This window comes from Bufo bufo, chromosome 6, assembly GCF_905171765.1.
Source record: "Bufo bufo chromosome 6, aBufBuf1.1, whole genome shotgun sequence".
In the NCBI taxonomy this organism is placed as follows: Eukaryota; Metazoa; Chordata; class Amphibia; order Anura; family Bufonidae; genus Bufo; species Bufo bufo.
In genome coordinates this window covers 15,626,089-15,644,576 of record NC_053394.1, presented here as the reverse complement: position 1 = coordinate 15,644,576, position 18,488 = coordinate 15,626,089, and the positions used below count along the sequence as shown (strand labels likewise).

Sequence of the window (18,488 nt, the reverse complement as noted above, 5' to 3'; positions counted from 1 at the left end):
TTCTCACAAAGTCTCCCTTTCCGCTAACTTGGGACAAAAATTTCAATCTTTCATGGACTCAATATGCCCCTCACGGAATACCTGGGGGTGTCTTCTTTCCGAAATGGGGTCACATGTGGGGTATTTATACTGCCCTGGCATTCTAGGGGCCCTAAAGCGTGAGAAGAAGTCTGGAATATAAATGTCTAAAAAATTTTACGCATTTGGATTCCGTGAGGAATATGGTGAGTTCATGTGAGATTTTATTTTTTTACACAAGTTAGTGGAATATGAGACTTTGTAAGAAAAAAAATATAATTTCCGCTAACTTGGGCCAAAAAAATGTCTGAATGGAGCCTTACAGAGGGGTGATCAATGACAGGGGGGTGATCAATGGCAGGGGGGTGATCAATGACAGGGGGGTGATCAATGACAGGGGGGTGATCAGGGAGTCTATATGGGGTGATCACCACAGTCATTGATCACGCCCCTGTAAGGCTCCATTCAGACGTCCGTATGCGTTTTGCGGATCCGATCCATCTATCAGTGGATCCGTAAAAATCATGCGGACATCTGAATTGAGCTTTACAGGGGGGTGATCAATGACAGGGGGGTAATTAATGACCAGGGGGGTGATCAGGGAGTCTATATGGGGTGATCACCACAGTCATTGATCACGCCCCTGTAAGGCTCCATTCAGACGTCCGTACGCGTTTTGCGGATCCGATCCATCTATCAGTGGATCCGTAAAAATCATGCGGACATCTGAATGGAGCTTTACAGGGGGGTGATCAATGACAGGGGGGTAATCAATGACAGGGGGGTGATCAGGGAGTCTATATGGGGTGATCAGGGGTGATCAAGGGTGATCAAGGGTGAATAAGGGGTTAATAAGTGACAGGGGGGGGGGTGTAGTGTAGTGGTGCTTGGTGCAACATATTACTGAGCTGCCTGTGTCCTCTGGTGGTCGATCCAAACAAAGGGGACCACCAGAGGACCAGGTAGCAGGTATATTAGACGCTGTTATCAAAACAGCGTCTAATATACCTGTTAGGGGTTAAAAAAATCACATCTCCAGCCTGCCAGTGAACGATCGCCGCTGGCAGGCTGGAGATCCACTCGCTTACCTTCCGATCCTGTGAACGCGCGCGCCTGTGTGCGCGCGTTCACAGGAAATCTCGCGTCTCGCGAGATGACGCGTAGATGCGTGACTGTGCGCAGGGCTGCCGCCTCCGGAACGCGAATCTGCGTTAGGCGGTCCGGAGGTGGTTTTAAAGTTTCTTTTTTTTTTAAAAGGTCACAAAAGGTTAAAAAAATAAGTAAACCTAAGCCACAGTTCCACTCACCGATCCCTCACTACTGGTCTTGACCCCACTGATGTTCCTCCAGAATAACCCTTTAAGATACCTTTATTATGGAGAGTGCTCCAATTCTTAGTCCTTGCTGCTCACTGGTCTGAGTAAGTAAGCACCCAGGTCAGCAGGACCTGCGCTGACTGCACTGCAGGTCCTGCTGAATGAAGATAAAATCTTCTATGAAGGAAGAAGACGATGCCGGATGCGCGAACAAGAGAATTAGGTGAGATAATTATTTATTTATTTTTTAACCCCTCAAGCCACATTTTACTGAGCATTCCGTATTCAGAATGCTATTATTTTCCTTTATAACCATGTTATAAGGATAAATAATAAAATCTACAGAACACTGATCCCAAACCTGAACTTGAGTGAAGAAGTCCGGGTTCGGGTCTGAGTACCACATTCAATTTTTTCTCACGTACGTGCAAAACGCATTGCACTCGAGCGGAAAAAACTGAACATCGGAACACAATCACAGTCAAAACTGACTGAAATTGCGTACCTACTCACAGGGGTTTCTCGCAATGCACACACGACGCATCCGGAAAAAATCTGGGACGCCCGTGTGAAAGAGGCCTTAGAGGGTCACCAGCACTCCAGCAGGCCCTCGCACATAAAGTTTTAGACGGTCAGATCAGCAGGCCCTTGCTCCAAATGTTTTGGAGGGTCACCAGCAGGCCATCAATCATAATTTTTGAAGGGTGTGTATGATGCCTTCCTCTATGTGTAATAAAGGGTGTATTGCAGCGCCGGTTCCTTGTAATTTTTGGCAGCCCTTTCCCTTAGTACATAGGCTTTATGAGTGTAGGAGTCCCACTACATGAACAATTGTACCACAATGTGAATGAGGCCCTCTTTTATGTGATATACAGGTTGTATCGGAGTGCCTCTTCCTTGTGATTTTTTGCAGCACTTGCACTTTATATACAAGTAAATATACAGGAAAGAATGTTTCCTAACAATTTTTCTTCAAAAATCGATTTTATCTTCGGTTTTGTGCGTATTATTGTCAGTCTGTAAAAATGGCGTACTACTCGGACAACATCGTTCCCAGCAGCGACCTGGGAGTCAAAGATCCATCCAGACATCCTCCCCATGCTGTTCCCGAACCATTTCAGTGGTGTTTCCATCAATTTCTGACCTTTTCCTATGAACCAGACACATTCTCCTCTTCAGAGCAGGGGGTGCCTGGTTTAATGCTCGGGTTCTCCCATTGACTTCCATTGTGCTCTGTAGAGCACCCGAGAATCCCAAAGTGTTCTACTCAAGCACTCGAGCACTTTAGTGCTTGATCAACACTAGAGACCACAATAGGGTAACCTTAATAGGGCCGTGCCTGGAGGTTGTGTTACAGTGGAGCAGTTTCAGCACATCAGTACCTGGTGGTCTTAGTACAGAGTGGTAGTCTCAGTAGCGCAGTTCCTGGTGGTCTTAGTACAGAGAGGTAGTCTCAGTAGGGCAGTGCCTGGTGGTCTTAGTACGGAGAGGTAGTCTCAGTAGGGCAGTGCCTGGTGGTCTTAGTACAGAGAGGTAGTCTCAGTAGGGCAGTGCCTGGTGGTCTTAGTACAGAGTGGTAGTCTCAGTAGCGCAGTTCCTGGTGGTCTTAGTACAGAGAGGTAGTCTCAGTAGGGCAGTGCCTGGTGGTCTTAGTACGGAGAGGTAGTCTCAGTAGGGCAGTGCCTGGTGGTCTTAGTACAGAGAGGTAGTCTCAGTAGGGCAGTGCCTGGTGGTCTTAGTACGGAGAGGTAGTCTCAGTAGGGCAGTGCCTGGTGGTCTTAGTACAGAGAGGTAGTCTCAGTAGGGCAGTGCCTGGTGGTCTTAGTACGGAGAGGTAGTCTCAGTAGCGCACTGCCTGGTGGTCTTAGTACAGAGAGGTAGTGTCAGTAGCACAGTGCCTGGTGGTCTTAGTACAGAGAGTTAGTCTCAGTAGCACAGTGCCTGGTGGTCTTAGTACAGAGAGGTAGTCTCAGTAGCGCAGTGCCTAGTGGTCTTAGTACGGAGAGGTAGTCTCAGTAGGGCAGTGCCTGGTGGTCTTAGTACAGAGTGGTAGTCTCAGTAGGGCAGTGCCTGGTGGTCTTAGTACAGAGAGTTAGTCTCAGTAGCGCAGTGCCTGGTGGTCTTAGTACAGAGAGGTAGTCTCAGTAGCGCAGTGCCTGGTGGTCTTAGTACAGAGAGGTAATATTAGTAGGACAGTGCCTGGTGGTCTTAGTACGGAGAGGTAGTCTCAGTAGGGCAGTGCCTTATGGTCTTAGTACAGAGAGGTAGTCTCAGTAGGGCAGTGCCTGGTGGTCTTAGTACAGAGAGGTAGTCTCAGTAGGGCAGTACCTGGTGGTCTTGGTACAGAGAGGTAGTCTCAGTAGGGCAGTGCCTGGTGGTCTTAGTACAGAGAGGTAGTCTCAGTAGGGCAGTGCCTGGTGGTCTTAGTACATAGAGGTAGTCTCAGTAGGGCAGTGCCTGGTGGTCTTAGTACAGAGAGGTAGTCTCAGTAGGGCAGTGCCTGGTGGTCTTAGTACAGAGAGGTAGTCTCAGTAGCGCAGTGCCTGGTGGTCTTAGTACAGAGAGGTAGTCTCAGTAGGGCAGTGCCTGGTGGTCTTAGTACAGAGAGGTAGTCTCAGTAGGACAGTGCCTGGTGGTCTTAGTACAGAGAGGTAGTCTCAGTAGCGCAGTGCCTGGTGGTCTTAGTACAGAGAGGTAGTCTCAGTAGGGCAGTGCAGAGAGGTAGTCTCAGTAGGGCAGTGCCTGGTGGTCTTAGTACAGAGAGGTAGTTTCAGTAGGGCAGTGCCTGGTGGTCTTAGTACGGAGAGGTAGTCTCAGTAGGACAGTGCCTGGTGGTCTTAGTACGGAGAGGTAGTCTCAGTAGGGCGGTGCCTGGTGGTCTTAGTACAGAGAGGTAGTCTCAGTAGCGCAGTGCCTGGTGGTCTTAGTACAGAGAGGTAGTCTCAGTAGGGCAGTGCCTGGTGGTCTTAGTACAGAGAGGTAGTCTCAGTAGGGCAGTGCAGAGAGGTAGTCTCAGTAGGGCAGTGCTTGGTGGTCTTAGTACAGAGAGGTAGTTTCAGTAGGGCAGTGCCTGGTGGTCTTAGTACAGAGAGGTAGTCTCAGTAGGACAGTGCCTGGTGGTCTTAGTACAGAGAGGTAGTCTCAGTAGCGCAGTGCCTGGTGGTCTTAGTACAGAGAGGTAGTCTCAGTAGCGCAGTGCCTGGTGGTCTTAGTACAGAGAGGTAGTCTTAGTAGGGCAGTGCCTGGTGGTCTTAGTACAGAGAGGTAGTCTCAGTAGCGCAGTTCCCGGTGGTCTTAGTACAGAGAGATAGTCTCAGTAGGGCAGTGCCTGGTGGTCTTAATACGGAGAGGTAGTCTCAGTAGCGCACTGCCTGGTGGTCTTAGTACAGAGAGGTAGTGTCAGTAGGGCAGTGCCTGGTGGTCTTAATACAGAGAGGTAGTCTCAGTAGCGCACTGCCTGGTGGTCTTAGTACAGAGAGGTAATCTTAGTAGGACAGTGCCTGGTGGTCTTAGTACAGAGAGGTAGTCTCAGTAGGACAATGCCTGGTGGTCTTAGTACAGTGAGGTAGTCTCAGTAGAGCAGTGCCTGGTGGTTTTAGTACGGAGAGGTAGTCTCAGTAGCGCAGTGCCTGGTGGTCTTAGTACATAGAGGTAGTCTCAGTAGGGCAGTGCTTGGTGGTCTTAGTACAGAGAGGTAGTCTCAGTAGGGCAGTGCCTGGTGGTCTTAGTACAGAGAGGTAGTCTCAGTAGCGCAGTGCCTGGTGGTCTTAGTACAGAGAGATAGTCTCAGTAGGGCAGTGCCTGGTGGTCTTAGTACAGAGAGGTAGTCTCAGTAGGGCAGTGCAGAGAGGTAGTCTCAGTAGGGCAGTGCCTGGTGGTCTTAGTACAGAGAGGTAGTTTCAGTAGGGCAGTACCTGGTGGTCTTAGTACAGAGAGGTAGTCTCAGTAGGACAGTGCCTGGTGGTCTTAGTACGGAGAGGTAGTCTCAGTAGGACAGTGCCTGGTGGTCTTAGTACGGAGAGGTAGTCTCAGTAGCGCAGTGCCTGGTGGTCTTAGTACAGAGAGGTAGTCTCAGTAGCGCAGTGCCTGGTGGTCTTAGTACAGAGAGGTAGTCTTAGTAGGGCAGTGCCTGGTGGTCTTAGTACAGAGAGGTAGTCTCAGTAGCCCAGTGCCTGGTGGTCTTAGTACAGAGAGGTAGTCTCAGTAGGGCAGTGCCTGGTGGTCTTAGTACAGAGAAGTAGTCTTAGTAGGGCAGTGCCTGGTGGTCTTAGTACAGAGAGTTAGTCTCAGTAGGGCAGTGCCTGGTGGTCTTAGTACAGAGAGGTAGTCTTAGTAGGGCAGTGCCTGGTGGTCTTAGTACAGAGAGGTAGTCTTAGTAGGGCAGTGCCTTGTGGTCTTAGTACAGAGAGGTAGTCTCAGTAGGACAATGCCTGGTGGTCTTAGTACAGAGAGTTAGTCTCAGTAGCGCAGTGCCTGGTGGTCTTAGTACGGAGAGGTAGTCTCAGTAGGGCAGTGCCTGGTGGTCTTAGTACATAGAGGTAGTCTCAGTAGGGCAGTGCCTGGTGGTCTTAGTACAGAGAGGTAGTCTCAGTAGGGCAGTGCCTGGTGGTCTTAGTACAGAGAGGTAGTCTCAGTAGCGCAGTGCCTGGTGGTCTTAGTACAGAGAGGTAGTCTCAGTAGCGCAGTGCCTGGTGGTCTTAGTACAGAGAGGTAGTCTCAGTAGGGCAGTGCCTGGTGGTCTTAGTACAGAGAGGTAGTCTCAGTAGCGCAGTTCCCGGTGGTCTTAGTACAGAGAGGTAGTCTCAGTAGGGCAGTGCCTGGTGGTCTTAATATGGAGAGGTAGTCTCAGTAGCGCACTGCCTGGTGGTCTTAGTACAGAGAGGTAGTGTCAGTAGGGCAGTGCCTGGTGGTCTTAATACAGAGAGGTAGTCTCAGTAGCGCACTGCCTGGTGGTCTTAGTACAGAGAGGTAATCTTAGTAGGACAGTGCCTGGTGGTCTTAGTACAGAGAGGTAGTCTCAGTAGGACAATGCCTGGTGGTCTTAGTACAGTGAGGTAGTCTCAGTAGAGCAGTGCCTGGTGGTTTTAGTACGGAGAGGTAGTCTCAGTAGCGCAGTGCCTGGTGGTCTTAGTACATAGAGGTAGTCTCAGTAGGGCAGTGCTTGGTGGTCTTAGTACAGAGAGGTAGTCTCAGTAGGGCAGTGCCTGGTGGTCTTAGTACAGAGAGGTAGTCTCAGTAGGACAGTTACATTTTGGTATTCTTAGTACGGCAGTGCCTGGTGATTGTTTTGCAGTATGGTAATCTCACTAGAGCAGTGCCTGGTGGTCTCAGCTCAGAGAAGTAGTCTTAATATGGCAGTCCCTGCTGGTTGTAATACAGTGGAGTGGTCTCAGTGGTCTTAGTCTGGCGGTGCCTGGTGGTCTTTGTACATTTGATCTAGGACTTAGCACTGGTGTTGTGTTACATTTATACTTTAATAGGGTTGTATGAGGTCAGAAAAATGATTGGTCTACAACAAACAGCGCCTCCCCTGTTCATGTGGCTATGACTGGTACTGCAGGTCATCCCCATTCAAGAGAACTATAGGCACATGGTGAAGCTGTTTTTGGAGAACGGGTAGCTATGTTTCCTAATCTCTTACAAATCCTTTAAAGATTGGTTCCTAATTTAAACATTATACAGAAATCAATCGGACGAGAGAAGCCAGGAGTAGAAGACGCCATCATTTAGTGAGTCCCTGACACTATCTACAGAGGTAATATCCCATACAAAATAAGCAGAATGAGAACATGTTTTTCTAGGTACCTACAGCAGGATTACTGGATGAGCAGAAATACTTTAGCAAACATTATCTTGTCAAAATACCGCCATACCGCCGCTCTCCGGCACACATGATAATGGCTTTGTAATTCAATTATAGCTGCTATTTGTATTGAGGCATTTATCTTCTGCAAATATCTGCATTGGTGCGAATCTGCGGCCATAAATCTTCTGCGCCGAACAACATTATTCCGCTGAACGCTGCACTTAGAAGCTGCACTCTTCTGTCATAAGGTACATGTTGCTGCTCGGGGAAATCGAACCGTCCTACAAATACAGAGAACTGACTTAACGTCTGGACGAGAACCGCGCTCGGGGGATTTCACAAGTTGTACAAGAAAAAAAACTCTTGCACTACAAAAGTTTTAGAAGTTCTCTTATAGCTTTTGTTCCAGCAGATGAATGGCTCTTCGGCTTCCCGGTGCAATATTCACAGTCGTTAGATTTAGACGTTCATGCGGCGGTTTTGCAGAGCTGAGTTTGTCTTTGCAGCTGTCTTTTTGGTGCACTGGAGCGAAGATGGTTTTGCAGATTTACTTGCAGGCCAATAGAAGGTGATCAGCTGAGTGTGCGGGGCTGGACTATTGGGAGGGCACAGGGGAAATGTCTTGGGGTCTCCACCACCCTATTGATCTACCATTCCTGTGTTGGCCAGTTCTATCTCAAATATATACCATGCTATTGTTAAAGGGTTCAAATTTAAATAAGGGCCCCACTTGAGGGCTTCACTGAGGTCCCGTTCTTGAGACAGGAGTGTGTCCCAAAGGGAGGGGGGGGGGGGGGGCTGCACCTATTGGACATCTATGATAAATATCCCCCGATGGGAACACCCCATGAATTTGCCCATTTAGAATTATATGAGCACCAAAAAGATTAGTCAGGCTTCCTCCTCCCTGGATAACACCGCAGTGATTTCTCCTGACATGTCTGTTTTACTAATTACTAATTCTGGAGCATGTATTCTTATGACTTTATGTTGTGCCATTCTTCTATTATTCCCACTAGAAGTCTATTAATGAATTGCTAGCAGTCTTTCATGAAGGTTTTATAAGTTGGGGGCGGAAGGCCCTGCACAGTCTGACAATATCAGTGCTGCTAGTGTCAGATTACATCAGTGAGGTCCAACTGCTGAGAAGCCCACCAATGATGAGAACAGAGGTCCTCGAGTCCCTGGAGTGAATGGAGCGATGGTAACACATGCGCGCCACTGCTTCATTCAAATCAACGAAGAAGCCAAGGACGGCGCATGAATGGAGCGACCATCCCTCAATTCACTCGGGGACCCCAAATGTTATCAGGTGGGGGCCCCAGCAGTCGGATCACTACTGATCAATTACAGTGGATAGGTGATATGTTGTTATGATGGGATAACCCCTTTACATATGGCACTGGTCCCAACTCCATTAGAGTGCGCCCATTACTACCGCAACCTAATGAGACTGGTGGGTGAAAGCATGGGAGCAGCACCCGCAGAAGATCAATGCTGCATCGGGCAGAGATGAGTAGCCGTGTTATAACTAAGTTACCACTTCAGCACTGCTACATCTGCATATCCCGATATCCTATCCCTGGCAGAACATCTTTGCATTATTTGTGTTCCTGTGAAGCTTTCGGTTGGTTGCCTCCAATATCTGTTCTAGCGGTGACCTCAATGTCAAAATCCAACGCCAGTGTATGAGCAGAGATCAATCCCGAGCTTTGCAGAAACATTGGGGCGGATTACATAGATCAAACGCGTCCTGACCTCCCAGGATTCGGTGCACTGCATTACATTGATATTTTCACGCCACTCGAGGCGCTGCCCAATTAGAACCACGCGGTCGAGAACTTTTTTTTTTTTTACGACAGAACATTTTCCCTTCTTCATGGAGAAAGTAGACGCTGCTCATTTCTTAAGGAATATTTCCATAATTACAACCCGTGGGTGAGAACTTTGTTCATCCCCAGCAACAATGTTACATATGTTTCCATTTTCCTGGATGCAAAGTTCACACAATGTAAATCAATGGGCTGCCCGTAACAAGCACACTTCCCTGCTCCGGCACAATGCTCACATTGACTTGCATTGTACATTAATTAGGGGCTGCCCGTGCCGCTCGTCGTTACGGCCTCGAGTTCTGGTAAACAATGACATGAATACTCAGCTTTTTCTCATTTTATATTGGATTCATAATCTAAAAGCTTTTATAATTAGTAAATGGATCCCCTAAAGTCACATAAGCCTGCGGATCCGAGACCCGGGACCAATAAACCATATGTTTTGTATGAGGACTCTGGGGAAATCTACGCATAGTTACCCCATATTTATTACTCAGATACTGCAAACTTGTGCGTGGAGCCAAATACAATAATTTCACTACGTCTGGTTATTAAAACCAAACTTCCACCCTACAGTAATTTTTTAAAGTCCCTTTATTATGACAACTTCTTACTTTCGACGTAGGCAGCGTGTAGCTCATGAAGGAAGTCACGTGTGCTGAGCTGGCTCAGTGGGTATATAAGGTGTGATAGGCTCTCTGCACACGTATACCTCGGTGGGTATATAAGGTGTGATGGGCTGTCTGCACACATATCCCTCTGTGGGTATATAAAGTGTGTGATAGGCTGTCTGCACACATATCCCTCGGTGGTATATAAGGGGTGATAGGCTGTCTGCACACATATCCCTCGGTGGGTATATAAGGTGTGATGGGCTGTCTGCACACATATCCCTCTGTGGGTATATAAAGTGTGTGATAGGCTGTCTGCACACATATCCCTCGGTGGTATATAAGGGGTGATAGGCTGTCTGCACACATATCCCTCGGTGGGTATATAAGGTGTGATAGGCTTTCTGCACACATATCCCTCGGTGGGTATATAAGGTGTGATAGGCTGTCTGCACACGTATCCCTCTGTGGGTATATAAGGTGTGTGATAGGCTGTCTGCACACATATCCCTTTGTAGGTATATAAGGTGTAATAGGCTGTCTGCACACATATGCCTCGGTGGGTATATAAGGGGTGTGATAGGCTGTCTACACACATATCCCTTGGTGGGTATATAAGGGGTGTGATAGGCTGTCTGCACACGTATACCTCGGTGGGTATATAAGGTGTGATGGGCTGTCTGCACACATATCCCTCTGTGGGTATATAAAGTGTGTGATAGGCTGTCTGCACACATATCCCTCGGTGGTATATAAGGGGTGATAGGCTGTCTGCACACATATCCCTCTGTGGGTATATAAGGTGTGTGATAGGCTGTCTGCACACATATCCCTTGGTAGGTATATAAGGTGTAATAGGCTGTCTGCACACATATGCCTCGGTAGGTATATAGGGTGTAATAGGCTGTCTGCACACATATGCCTCGGTAGGTATATAGGGTGTAATAGGCTGTCTGCACACATATCCCTCGGTGGGTATATAAGGTGTTATAGGCTTTCTGCACACATATCCCTCTGTGGGTATATAAGGTGTAATAGGCTGTCTGCACACATATGCCTCGGTAGGTATATAAGGTGTGTGATAGTCTGTCTGCACACATATTCGACGGTAAGTATATAAGGTGTGTGATAGTCTGTCTGCACACATATTCCTCGGTGGGTATATAAGGTGTGTGATAGGCTGTCTGCACACATATTCCTCGGTAGGTATATAAGGTGTGTGATAGGCTGTCTGCACACATATCCCTCGGTGGGTATATAAGGTGTGTGATAGTCTGTCTGCACACATATTCCTCGGTAGGTATATAAGGTGTGTGATAGGCTGTCTGCACACATATTCCTTGGTAGGTATATAAGGTGTGTGGTAGGCTGTCTGCACACATATTCCTTGGTAGGTATATAAGGTGTGATAGGCTGTCTGCACACATATCCCTAGGTGGGTATATAAGGTGTGTGATAGTCTGTCTGCACACATATTCCTCGGTGGGTATATAAGGTGTGTGATAGTCTGTCTACACACATATTCCTCGGTGGGTATATAAGGTGTGTGATAGTCTGTCTGCACACATATTCCTCGGTGGGTATATAAGGTGCGATAGGCTGTCTGCACACATATCCCTCGGTGGGTATATAAGGTGTGTGATAGGCTGTCTGCACACATATTCCTCGGTGGGTATATAAGGTGTGTGATAGGCTGTCTGCACACATATCCCTCGGTGGGTATATAAGGTGTGTGATAGGCTGTCTGCACACATATCCCTCGGTGGGTATATAAGGTGTGATAGGCTGTCTGCACACATATTCCTCGGTGGGTATATAATGTGTGATAGGCTGTCTGCACACATATCCCTCGGTGGGTATATAAGGTGTGTGATAGGCTGTCTGTACACATATCCTTCATTGCTTTCATGAGTAAAAGGGGAGAATTTATTAGAGTTGTAAAAAGGGATGATTATTGGCTGTCGGGCCCAGGATGGCGGTATTTCTGAACCTGTGCAGTGTGATCTGTTCTCGTGCTGCTGTGGTGAAAGTGTATCGTGAATGGATAAATGGCGTCATTGTGAATAAGTGACATGAGACTGCGGAGCACCACGTATTATTGATGTGAAAGGTGAATGTCGGCTATAAAGGTGCGCAAGAGCGGACTGATGCTACATGGAGCAGCTCAATGACCAGGGGGCTACCAGACATGTGTCTAACACAACAGCACAGTGAACCCTACTGCGTCTGGGGCTCCAGAGCAGATGGACAGTCACTGCTCCTCTGATAACCAAGCTGCATTGGCAGAAAAGGCTTTAATTCTCGCAGCAATATCGGAATTGGACCTCCGCTGATTGGTAAAGGGTCGTCTGCTCGGATGAGGCATGTTTTCTGCTTCATGGAACGGATGGACGTTGGCGTATCAGGCGAAAAACATCAGAGAAGAAATTCCCTGCAACCATTGCTGGAAGAACACAAGTTGGTGGGGGACAATTTGGGTATGAATCCATCCTTGTACAGTAGATCACATACACCCATAAATGCTGTCTCCCCTGGAGCTGATGAGATCTTCAAGAAAGACAATGCGAGATGTCACATGGCTAAAAATGTACGGCATTGGTTGGAAGAGCATGGCCAAGACTTACAAGTACTACCCTGGCCCCTAGTTCCCCAGACTTGAACCCAATTGAGCATCTGTGGGACCACCTCGCTGGTCGTGTTCGCTCCATGGACCCCCTTTCCCCCATGCCCCCTCCAGCAGCTGTGCGATGCACTGCAGTCAGCATGGCTCTAGATCCTTGTGACAACCTACCAGAACCTTAAGGAGTCACTCCGGGCCCATCTAGTTGTTGTCTGTGCTGCACTCGGCGGTTACTCTGGAGATTAGCTGCACTTTGTATGAATATTAGTTTCTCTGATTCAGAGGTCCAAAACCCCTGCTGGCCAGAGTTACAGAGCTGCTGGTAGGATCTAATAAGATCATGCCCCCCCCCCTTCCCCTCTAGTATTGGGACCAACTTACTGCCCTCCTGAGTGGAGATGCCCAACGGCATAGGTAGGTTTCAAGTAGGACCTGCCTGACCGAAAGCACCTTGGCGCTGGTAGGTGGGCACAGATGTGTTTTGCTCAAAATATATTGGCTGAGAGTTTCATATTTTATCATATCAGAGTGAGGGCTTAGTCCGTGTATAATGTTTGCATATATTGTGTTATTGTCTGTGATTTTTCTTTTGACCTACTTTGTTCTGTCCATAATGTAATCACACCTTTTTATTGCCCCCCTACTCCGTTATAGTGCTTCCTCTCTCTCAGTACTTGTGTCCCTTAGTGATCCCAGTTAGTTATGGTGCCCAACACAGGGTCAAAGCGACTCCACTGTGCCCCCTCCCAGTAATAGTGCACTCCTAAATGTCCCCTTACTGGGCACCGGAGATCATAGTTAAGTGATACAATTCCCCCTGTCTGCAGCCGCCACTAGGGGGAGCTCAGTGGCTTACTGAATACAAATATATACAGCCGCAGCCGGGGGAAGCTTCAATATAAGTCCCCCCTAGTGGTGGCTGCAGGGGGATGCTCATGGGTGGGGTAATGCACTGGTGGAATGAGAACCTGCAACTGGAAGAAGGCATAAAAATATATTGTATGTACTGTACTCTGTACGAGGACCAGAACCGCAGATTAGTAACATTACTAATCCACCATCCATGACTCAACCATTTAGTGGGGCCCCTGAGTGGTATTATCCCCACTGGGGCCCCTAAGTAGAATATGTCATTTATAACATTGCTGGCTTCTTATGACGGAAGGGGGCAAAGAGGACCCACTGCCTCTCCTGACATGTTTTAGTAACCACTTATTTCTCATGAAATAACAATTCCGGGGCTTCAATTCTTATGTCTATACTGTGCTATTCTTCTATTATTCCTATTAGAAGTTTATGAATGAGTTACCAATAAAGGTCCACCTGGGTGTTACCACTTGGGGGTGTGCCCCTGCACAACCTGACACTATCCATTCAGTGCTGCCAGTACAGGGACACGCCCACAACTGGTAACATGCAGACCGGCCTTCATTGCAGACATGCTGGCATTTCATTCATAAAGTTCTAATAGGAATAATAGAGAAATGGTTCTAATAGGAATAATAGAGGAATAGAAGCTCCAAAATGATTAAATGGGGGATGCAAGCAATTTCGTGAGTGTGACTGAATTTGGCTAGATTATATAATAGGAGACATCTAGGTATTACCCTGCCAGAACCGTCCAGCCAAAATACATCACTAGAGAACTACATTTCCCAGCAGTCCTTGCTGTGGAGCAGGATCCATCCTTCACATTGTGGGTTCTGCTCCGTTCTGCTGCCATCATCATCACACAGGCTTGTAGTCTGAGACTGGAGACCATTGTGACGCCCGGTGTGTGTGATGGTCAGTGTCCATCTCTATAGATGCAGACCTCTGTGTGATCACATTGTCCATCTGAGGATCAGCGCTGGTCGCGGTGACCTGAAATCTTACCAGTAAAACCGATTTGGTGCCACCGATTCACTGAGCAGCAGCCAACGTCTTCCGAACTCTGAGGAGCTGTACAACTGGGGGGAGACAAACATAAGAAATGAGTTATAAATGGCCTTGGAGGTAACACTCACCATAGTAGGGGGGCAGTTCTAGATCCTCCGAGACTCAAGAAAGTCTATCTGGTGTCCCTTAAAGAACCAGATCATCCCCTTTAAGAAAAATTCCCCCCCCCCAGAGATAATCATATGGCGTCCTGATGCTGAGATCCTCAGTGATCAGAAGTGATTAGTGGGGAAACCTGGCAGCAAGCGATCAACTCCACTGCAGCGCCACCACAGGTGAAATGGAGCATTGCACTGTGTCCATTCATAAGAATGGGATTTAATGCAGGAATGTGAGATATCCCCCAGAAGGAGACACCGTCTGCTCTGGTGCATGTCCTGGACCTCACACCTGACCCCACTATTAACCCTCTGTCACTTTGCAAGCTGGGTTTGGACAGAGGTGGGACCCGCACCTATCACACAATGGGGGCCTATCCTCGTGAAAACCCCCTTTAAATCTGCGACCTCCTACAAGATCAGCACTTTCCTTCAAGATTCTTTATGGACTCCATTACCTTCTGGTCTTGGCTGTAGGCCAGGATCCAGTCCTCTTGCTTGGGATGAAACAGCAGGCTCTGGATGAAGAAGTTGAGTCTGTATTTCTGATAGGTGGCCCCTTCATCCGAGCTGATCATAAGACTACTCTCGATCTCTGGGTCGGTCAGGAGCATGATCTGCAGGAGGGAGGAAGAAGAAGATGAGAGGTAATGCCATGGCTACGAGGAAACTGAACGCACAGGGGCCACTACTTCGGAGCCCCATCTCCTTGTCACAGCTTCTCATTGGAGGGGGTCCAGATTATCAGGGAATGCAGTCATGGTTGTCGGCTGTGATCAACCCCTTTAAATGATACGGACACCATTTTTTATCGCTCCCCCAAAATAAAATTGTCTTAGCGTTCAATGTATGCAGCTCCTGTGCAGTCTTATGTGTCTCCATGGTAACAGACTACAAGCTGACCCCCTGTAGTCTGATCTCGCAGTCATGCTCCTTTGCATCTGTCTACATTAGGAAACGTAAAGGGGTTTTCTGAAACGTTAACATTGATGACCTATTTGATCAGTGGGAGTCCGACACCTGGGGACCCCCGCCCACCAGCGCGTGGTAGCGCCGCAGCGTACTGGTAGCTTTGCCTAGGTGGGAGCTCCTGTGCCTTCTCAAACAGCTGATCGGCGGGGGTCCCGGGGGGTCCAGAGGACAGGTCATCATCCGTATAAAAATCTCAGAAAACCCCTTTAAGGTGGAGTTGCATAGATCTGCATGGGAGCTGTATACCCAAAACGGAAGGAGATTTTTATTCCGGTCGTACATCGGAGCAGCAGAAGGAACGTTGGAGACCTGTCATCCGTGTCCAATGTCCTGGATATAAACGCTGCTACAATGTTTCCAACCCAACGACACAATGACGAATTGATAAGAACCGTTCCTGGCATTAGAATTCTGATCAGACGCGAGCAGGAATTATCGGATAATCCCGCGCTGCATTATTGATGGCGCTGTGCCGCTCGCATGGTGTAACGGATGGAAACATTAATAAAATGGACTTAGCCTCCAAATCCTTGTTAGAACTGTGCATATTAATGAAATATTACAGATTTTTGCTTAGTCTGGGTCTTTTGCTTCACAATAAAAAGCGCGCTGTCACTTTAAAATGCGTAAAATGGTGGTTATCCTCATTTTAACGATCGGATCGGTTACTTTGCCGCTAATGACATCAATCACGGTCTCAAGGCGCTTGCGCAGAAAGTTTGCGGCTGGGACAAGTAAACGCCTGGAGGGAACGTGGCGCACAGGAAGAAGAAGCCGCGAGGAGCCAATAGCGGGTATAGGGGGGGGGGAGGGGGGCTTCCACTGGATATGGACGATGGTAAAACCAGTCAGCCTCTAATGTAACCCTTCACTGGCTTTTGTAGAACTACAAGTCCCATCATGCAAGCTGGGTGACATACAGGAGGTTGTCTGATAAAGACTAATAATAGGGCATGAGGACGCTGTACAGGGGGCCCAGGGGGCCCCATCAAGGAGCCAAAGTGGGGAGACTATGCTGAATGCATCCCGTCCATATTACATTTCCCCTGTAAGGGCTCGTTCACACGGCCGTATGGCTTTTTCAGTGTTTTGCGGGGCGTTTTTTAACAGATCCGTTTTTCGTTTCAGTTGAGTTTCCAGTTCCGTTCCGTTTACAGTATACAGTAATAACATAGAAAAAATTGGGCCGGGCATAACATTTTCAATAGAGGGTTCCGCAAAAAAACGGAACGGATACGGAAGACATACGGAGTACATTCCGTTTTTTTGGCGGACCCATTGACTTGAATGGAGCCACGGAACGTGATTTGCGGGCAGTAATAGGACATGTTCTATCTTTGAACGGAAAAATGGAAATACGGAAACGGAATGCATACGGAGTACATTCCGTTTTTTTTTTGCGGAAGTGAATGGTTCCGTATACGGCCTGTAAATAGAACACAAAAAACTTAAAAACTTTTGCGTTAACGAGCCCTAACGAGGAGCGGTCACCTCTCCGGACGTGTCTGCTTTCTGGAGCATTGATTCTTATCGCTCTATTTTATGCCATTCCTCCACGATTCCTACTAAAAGCTTACAAATAAAGGTCCAACTGGGTGTAACTAGTTGGGGGTGTGTCCTGGGGCGCTGCTAGGACTGATTGGACAGTGTCAGACTCTGCAGGGACACACCCCCAACTGGTAACACTCAAAGGCCTTTAGACATAAACTTCCAGTAGGAATAATCGAGGGACGGCACAAAATAGAGAGGTGTGGAATACGATTCCTTCCATGTCAGGAGCGGGGACCGGTTTAATAGATGCCTATATTTATGTCTTCATGAGACGAACCCTATAAGCAGTGATGTGTCCTCTGACATTAACCCCGTAGGAGCTGTCACTCAGCTTTCCAGGACCCCAGAAGGGCGAGCCTGAGAAGTCCTGCCATGATAGGTCCTCACAGCATGTAATACAGGCTGACAACTGATATGGCTGACACCCCTGCGCATACAGCGGTTGTCGCCCTGCTTTCAAAGACACCTGTCTAGTAACTGTAAGTAACTCAGCCGATCCACGTTCTAGGTGTCACATGTACACGCCTCCTACGTCTACAGACACACGTGTCATCACTACATACTACACGCGGCACATGCACATCCACGTGGCCAGTTACACGCATGATTACACCTAAGCATGTGCACTGCATGCATCCAAGTATGTACACCCACCATAGACATGCAGATGCACATGGGCACATAGGGGGCCGTTTAGAAGAAGAAGAAGGACCAGCATTGATTTTAATGTACCCCCCCCCCCCCCCAATCAGATAAGTCACAATTAAGATATGAACGACTCGTGATAATTGTGGCGAATCCACGGAAACTGAAATATACGCCAGCAAGAGATCTCGTGTAGCTTTCTGGTATAATCTGCACCAGGTCCCTTATAATAAATAATGCCGGGCTGGCTATGCCCGGACCCAGCACTGCCCACTACCCGCTTCACTCACTTTTTTGGAAAATCCTCAAAAAGTTGCAAAATATTGTGCAAGCGGGGCATGTGCCAAACTTTTTTGATGTGATGTACAGGGGTAGCATTCATAGATGAATGTCCACGGTTCACTACGCCACTTTCGTATCCCGCCTACTACGGCACTATCGTATCCCGCCTACTATGCCACTATCGTATACCGCCTACTACGCCACTATCGTATACCTCCTACTACGCCACTATCGCATCCCGCCTACTACACCACTATCGTATCCCGCTCACTACGCCACTATCGTATCCCGCCTACTACGCCACTATCGTATCCCGCCTACTACGCCACTATCGTATCCCGCTCACTACGCCACTATCGTATCCCGCTCACTACGCCACTATCGTATCCCGCCTACTACGCCACTATCGTATCCCGCCTACTACGCCACTATTGTATCCCGCCTACTACGCCACTATCGTATCCCGCTCACTACGCCACTATCGTATCCCGCCTACTACGCCACTATCGTATCCCGCCTACTACGCCACTATCGTATCCCGCTCACTACGCCACTATCGTATCCCGCTCACTACGCCACTATCGTATCCCGCCTACTACGCCACTATCGTATCCCGCCTACTACGCCACTATTGTATCCCGCCTACTACGCCACTATCGTATCCCGCTCACTACGCCACTATCGTATCCCGCCTACTACGACACTATCGCATCCCGCTCACTACGCCACTATCGTATCCCGCCTACTACGCCACTATCGTATCCCGCCTACTACGCCACTATCGTATACCGCCTACTAC

At 48.2% G+C, this 18,488-nt stretch overlaps 1 protein-coding gene across 2 annotated transcripts in view; it reads right to left on the bottom strand.

The window, feature by feature from the left end:
- SORCS1 (sortilin related VPS10 domain containing receptor 1) overlaps nucleotides 1-18,488 on the bottom strand; it is a 647,341-nt gene that overhangs the window by 259,432 nt on the left and 369,421 nt on the right. For both annotated transcript variants that reach the window (XM_040436033.1, XM_040436034.1), the window contains exons 4-5: nucleotides 14,698-14,856; nucleotides 14,079-14,152 (exon numbers count right to left, since the gene is read on the bottom strand). In XM_040436033.1, the coding sequence (XP_040291967.1) occupies nucleotides 14,079-14,152; nucleotides 14,698-14,856 (233 nt within the window). The remainder of the gene's footprint in view (nucleotides 1-14,078; nucleotides 14,153-14,697; nucleotides 14,857-18,488) is intronic.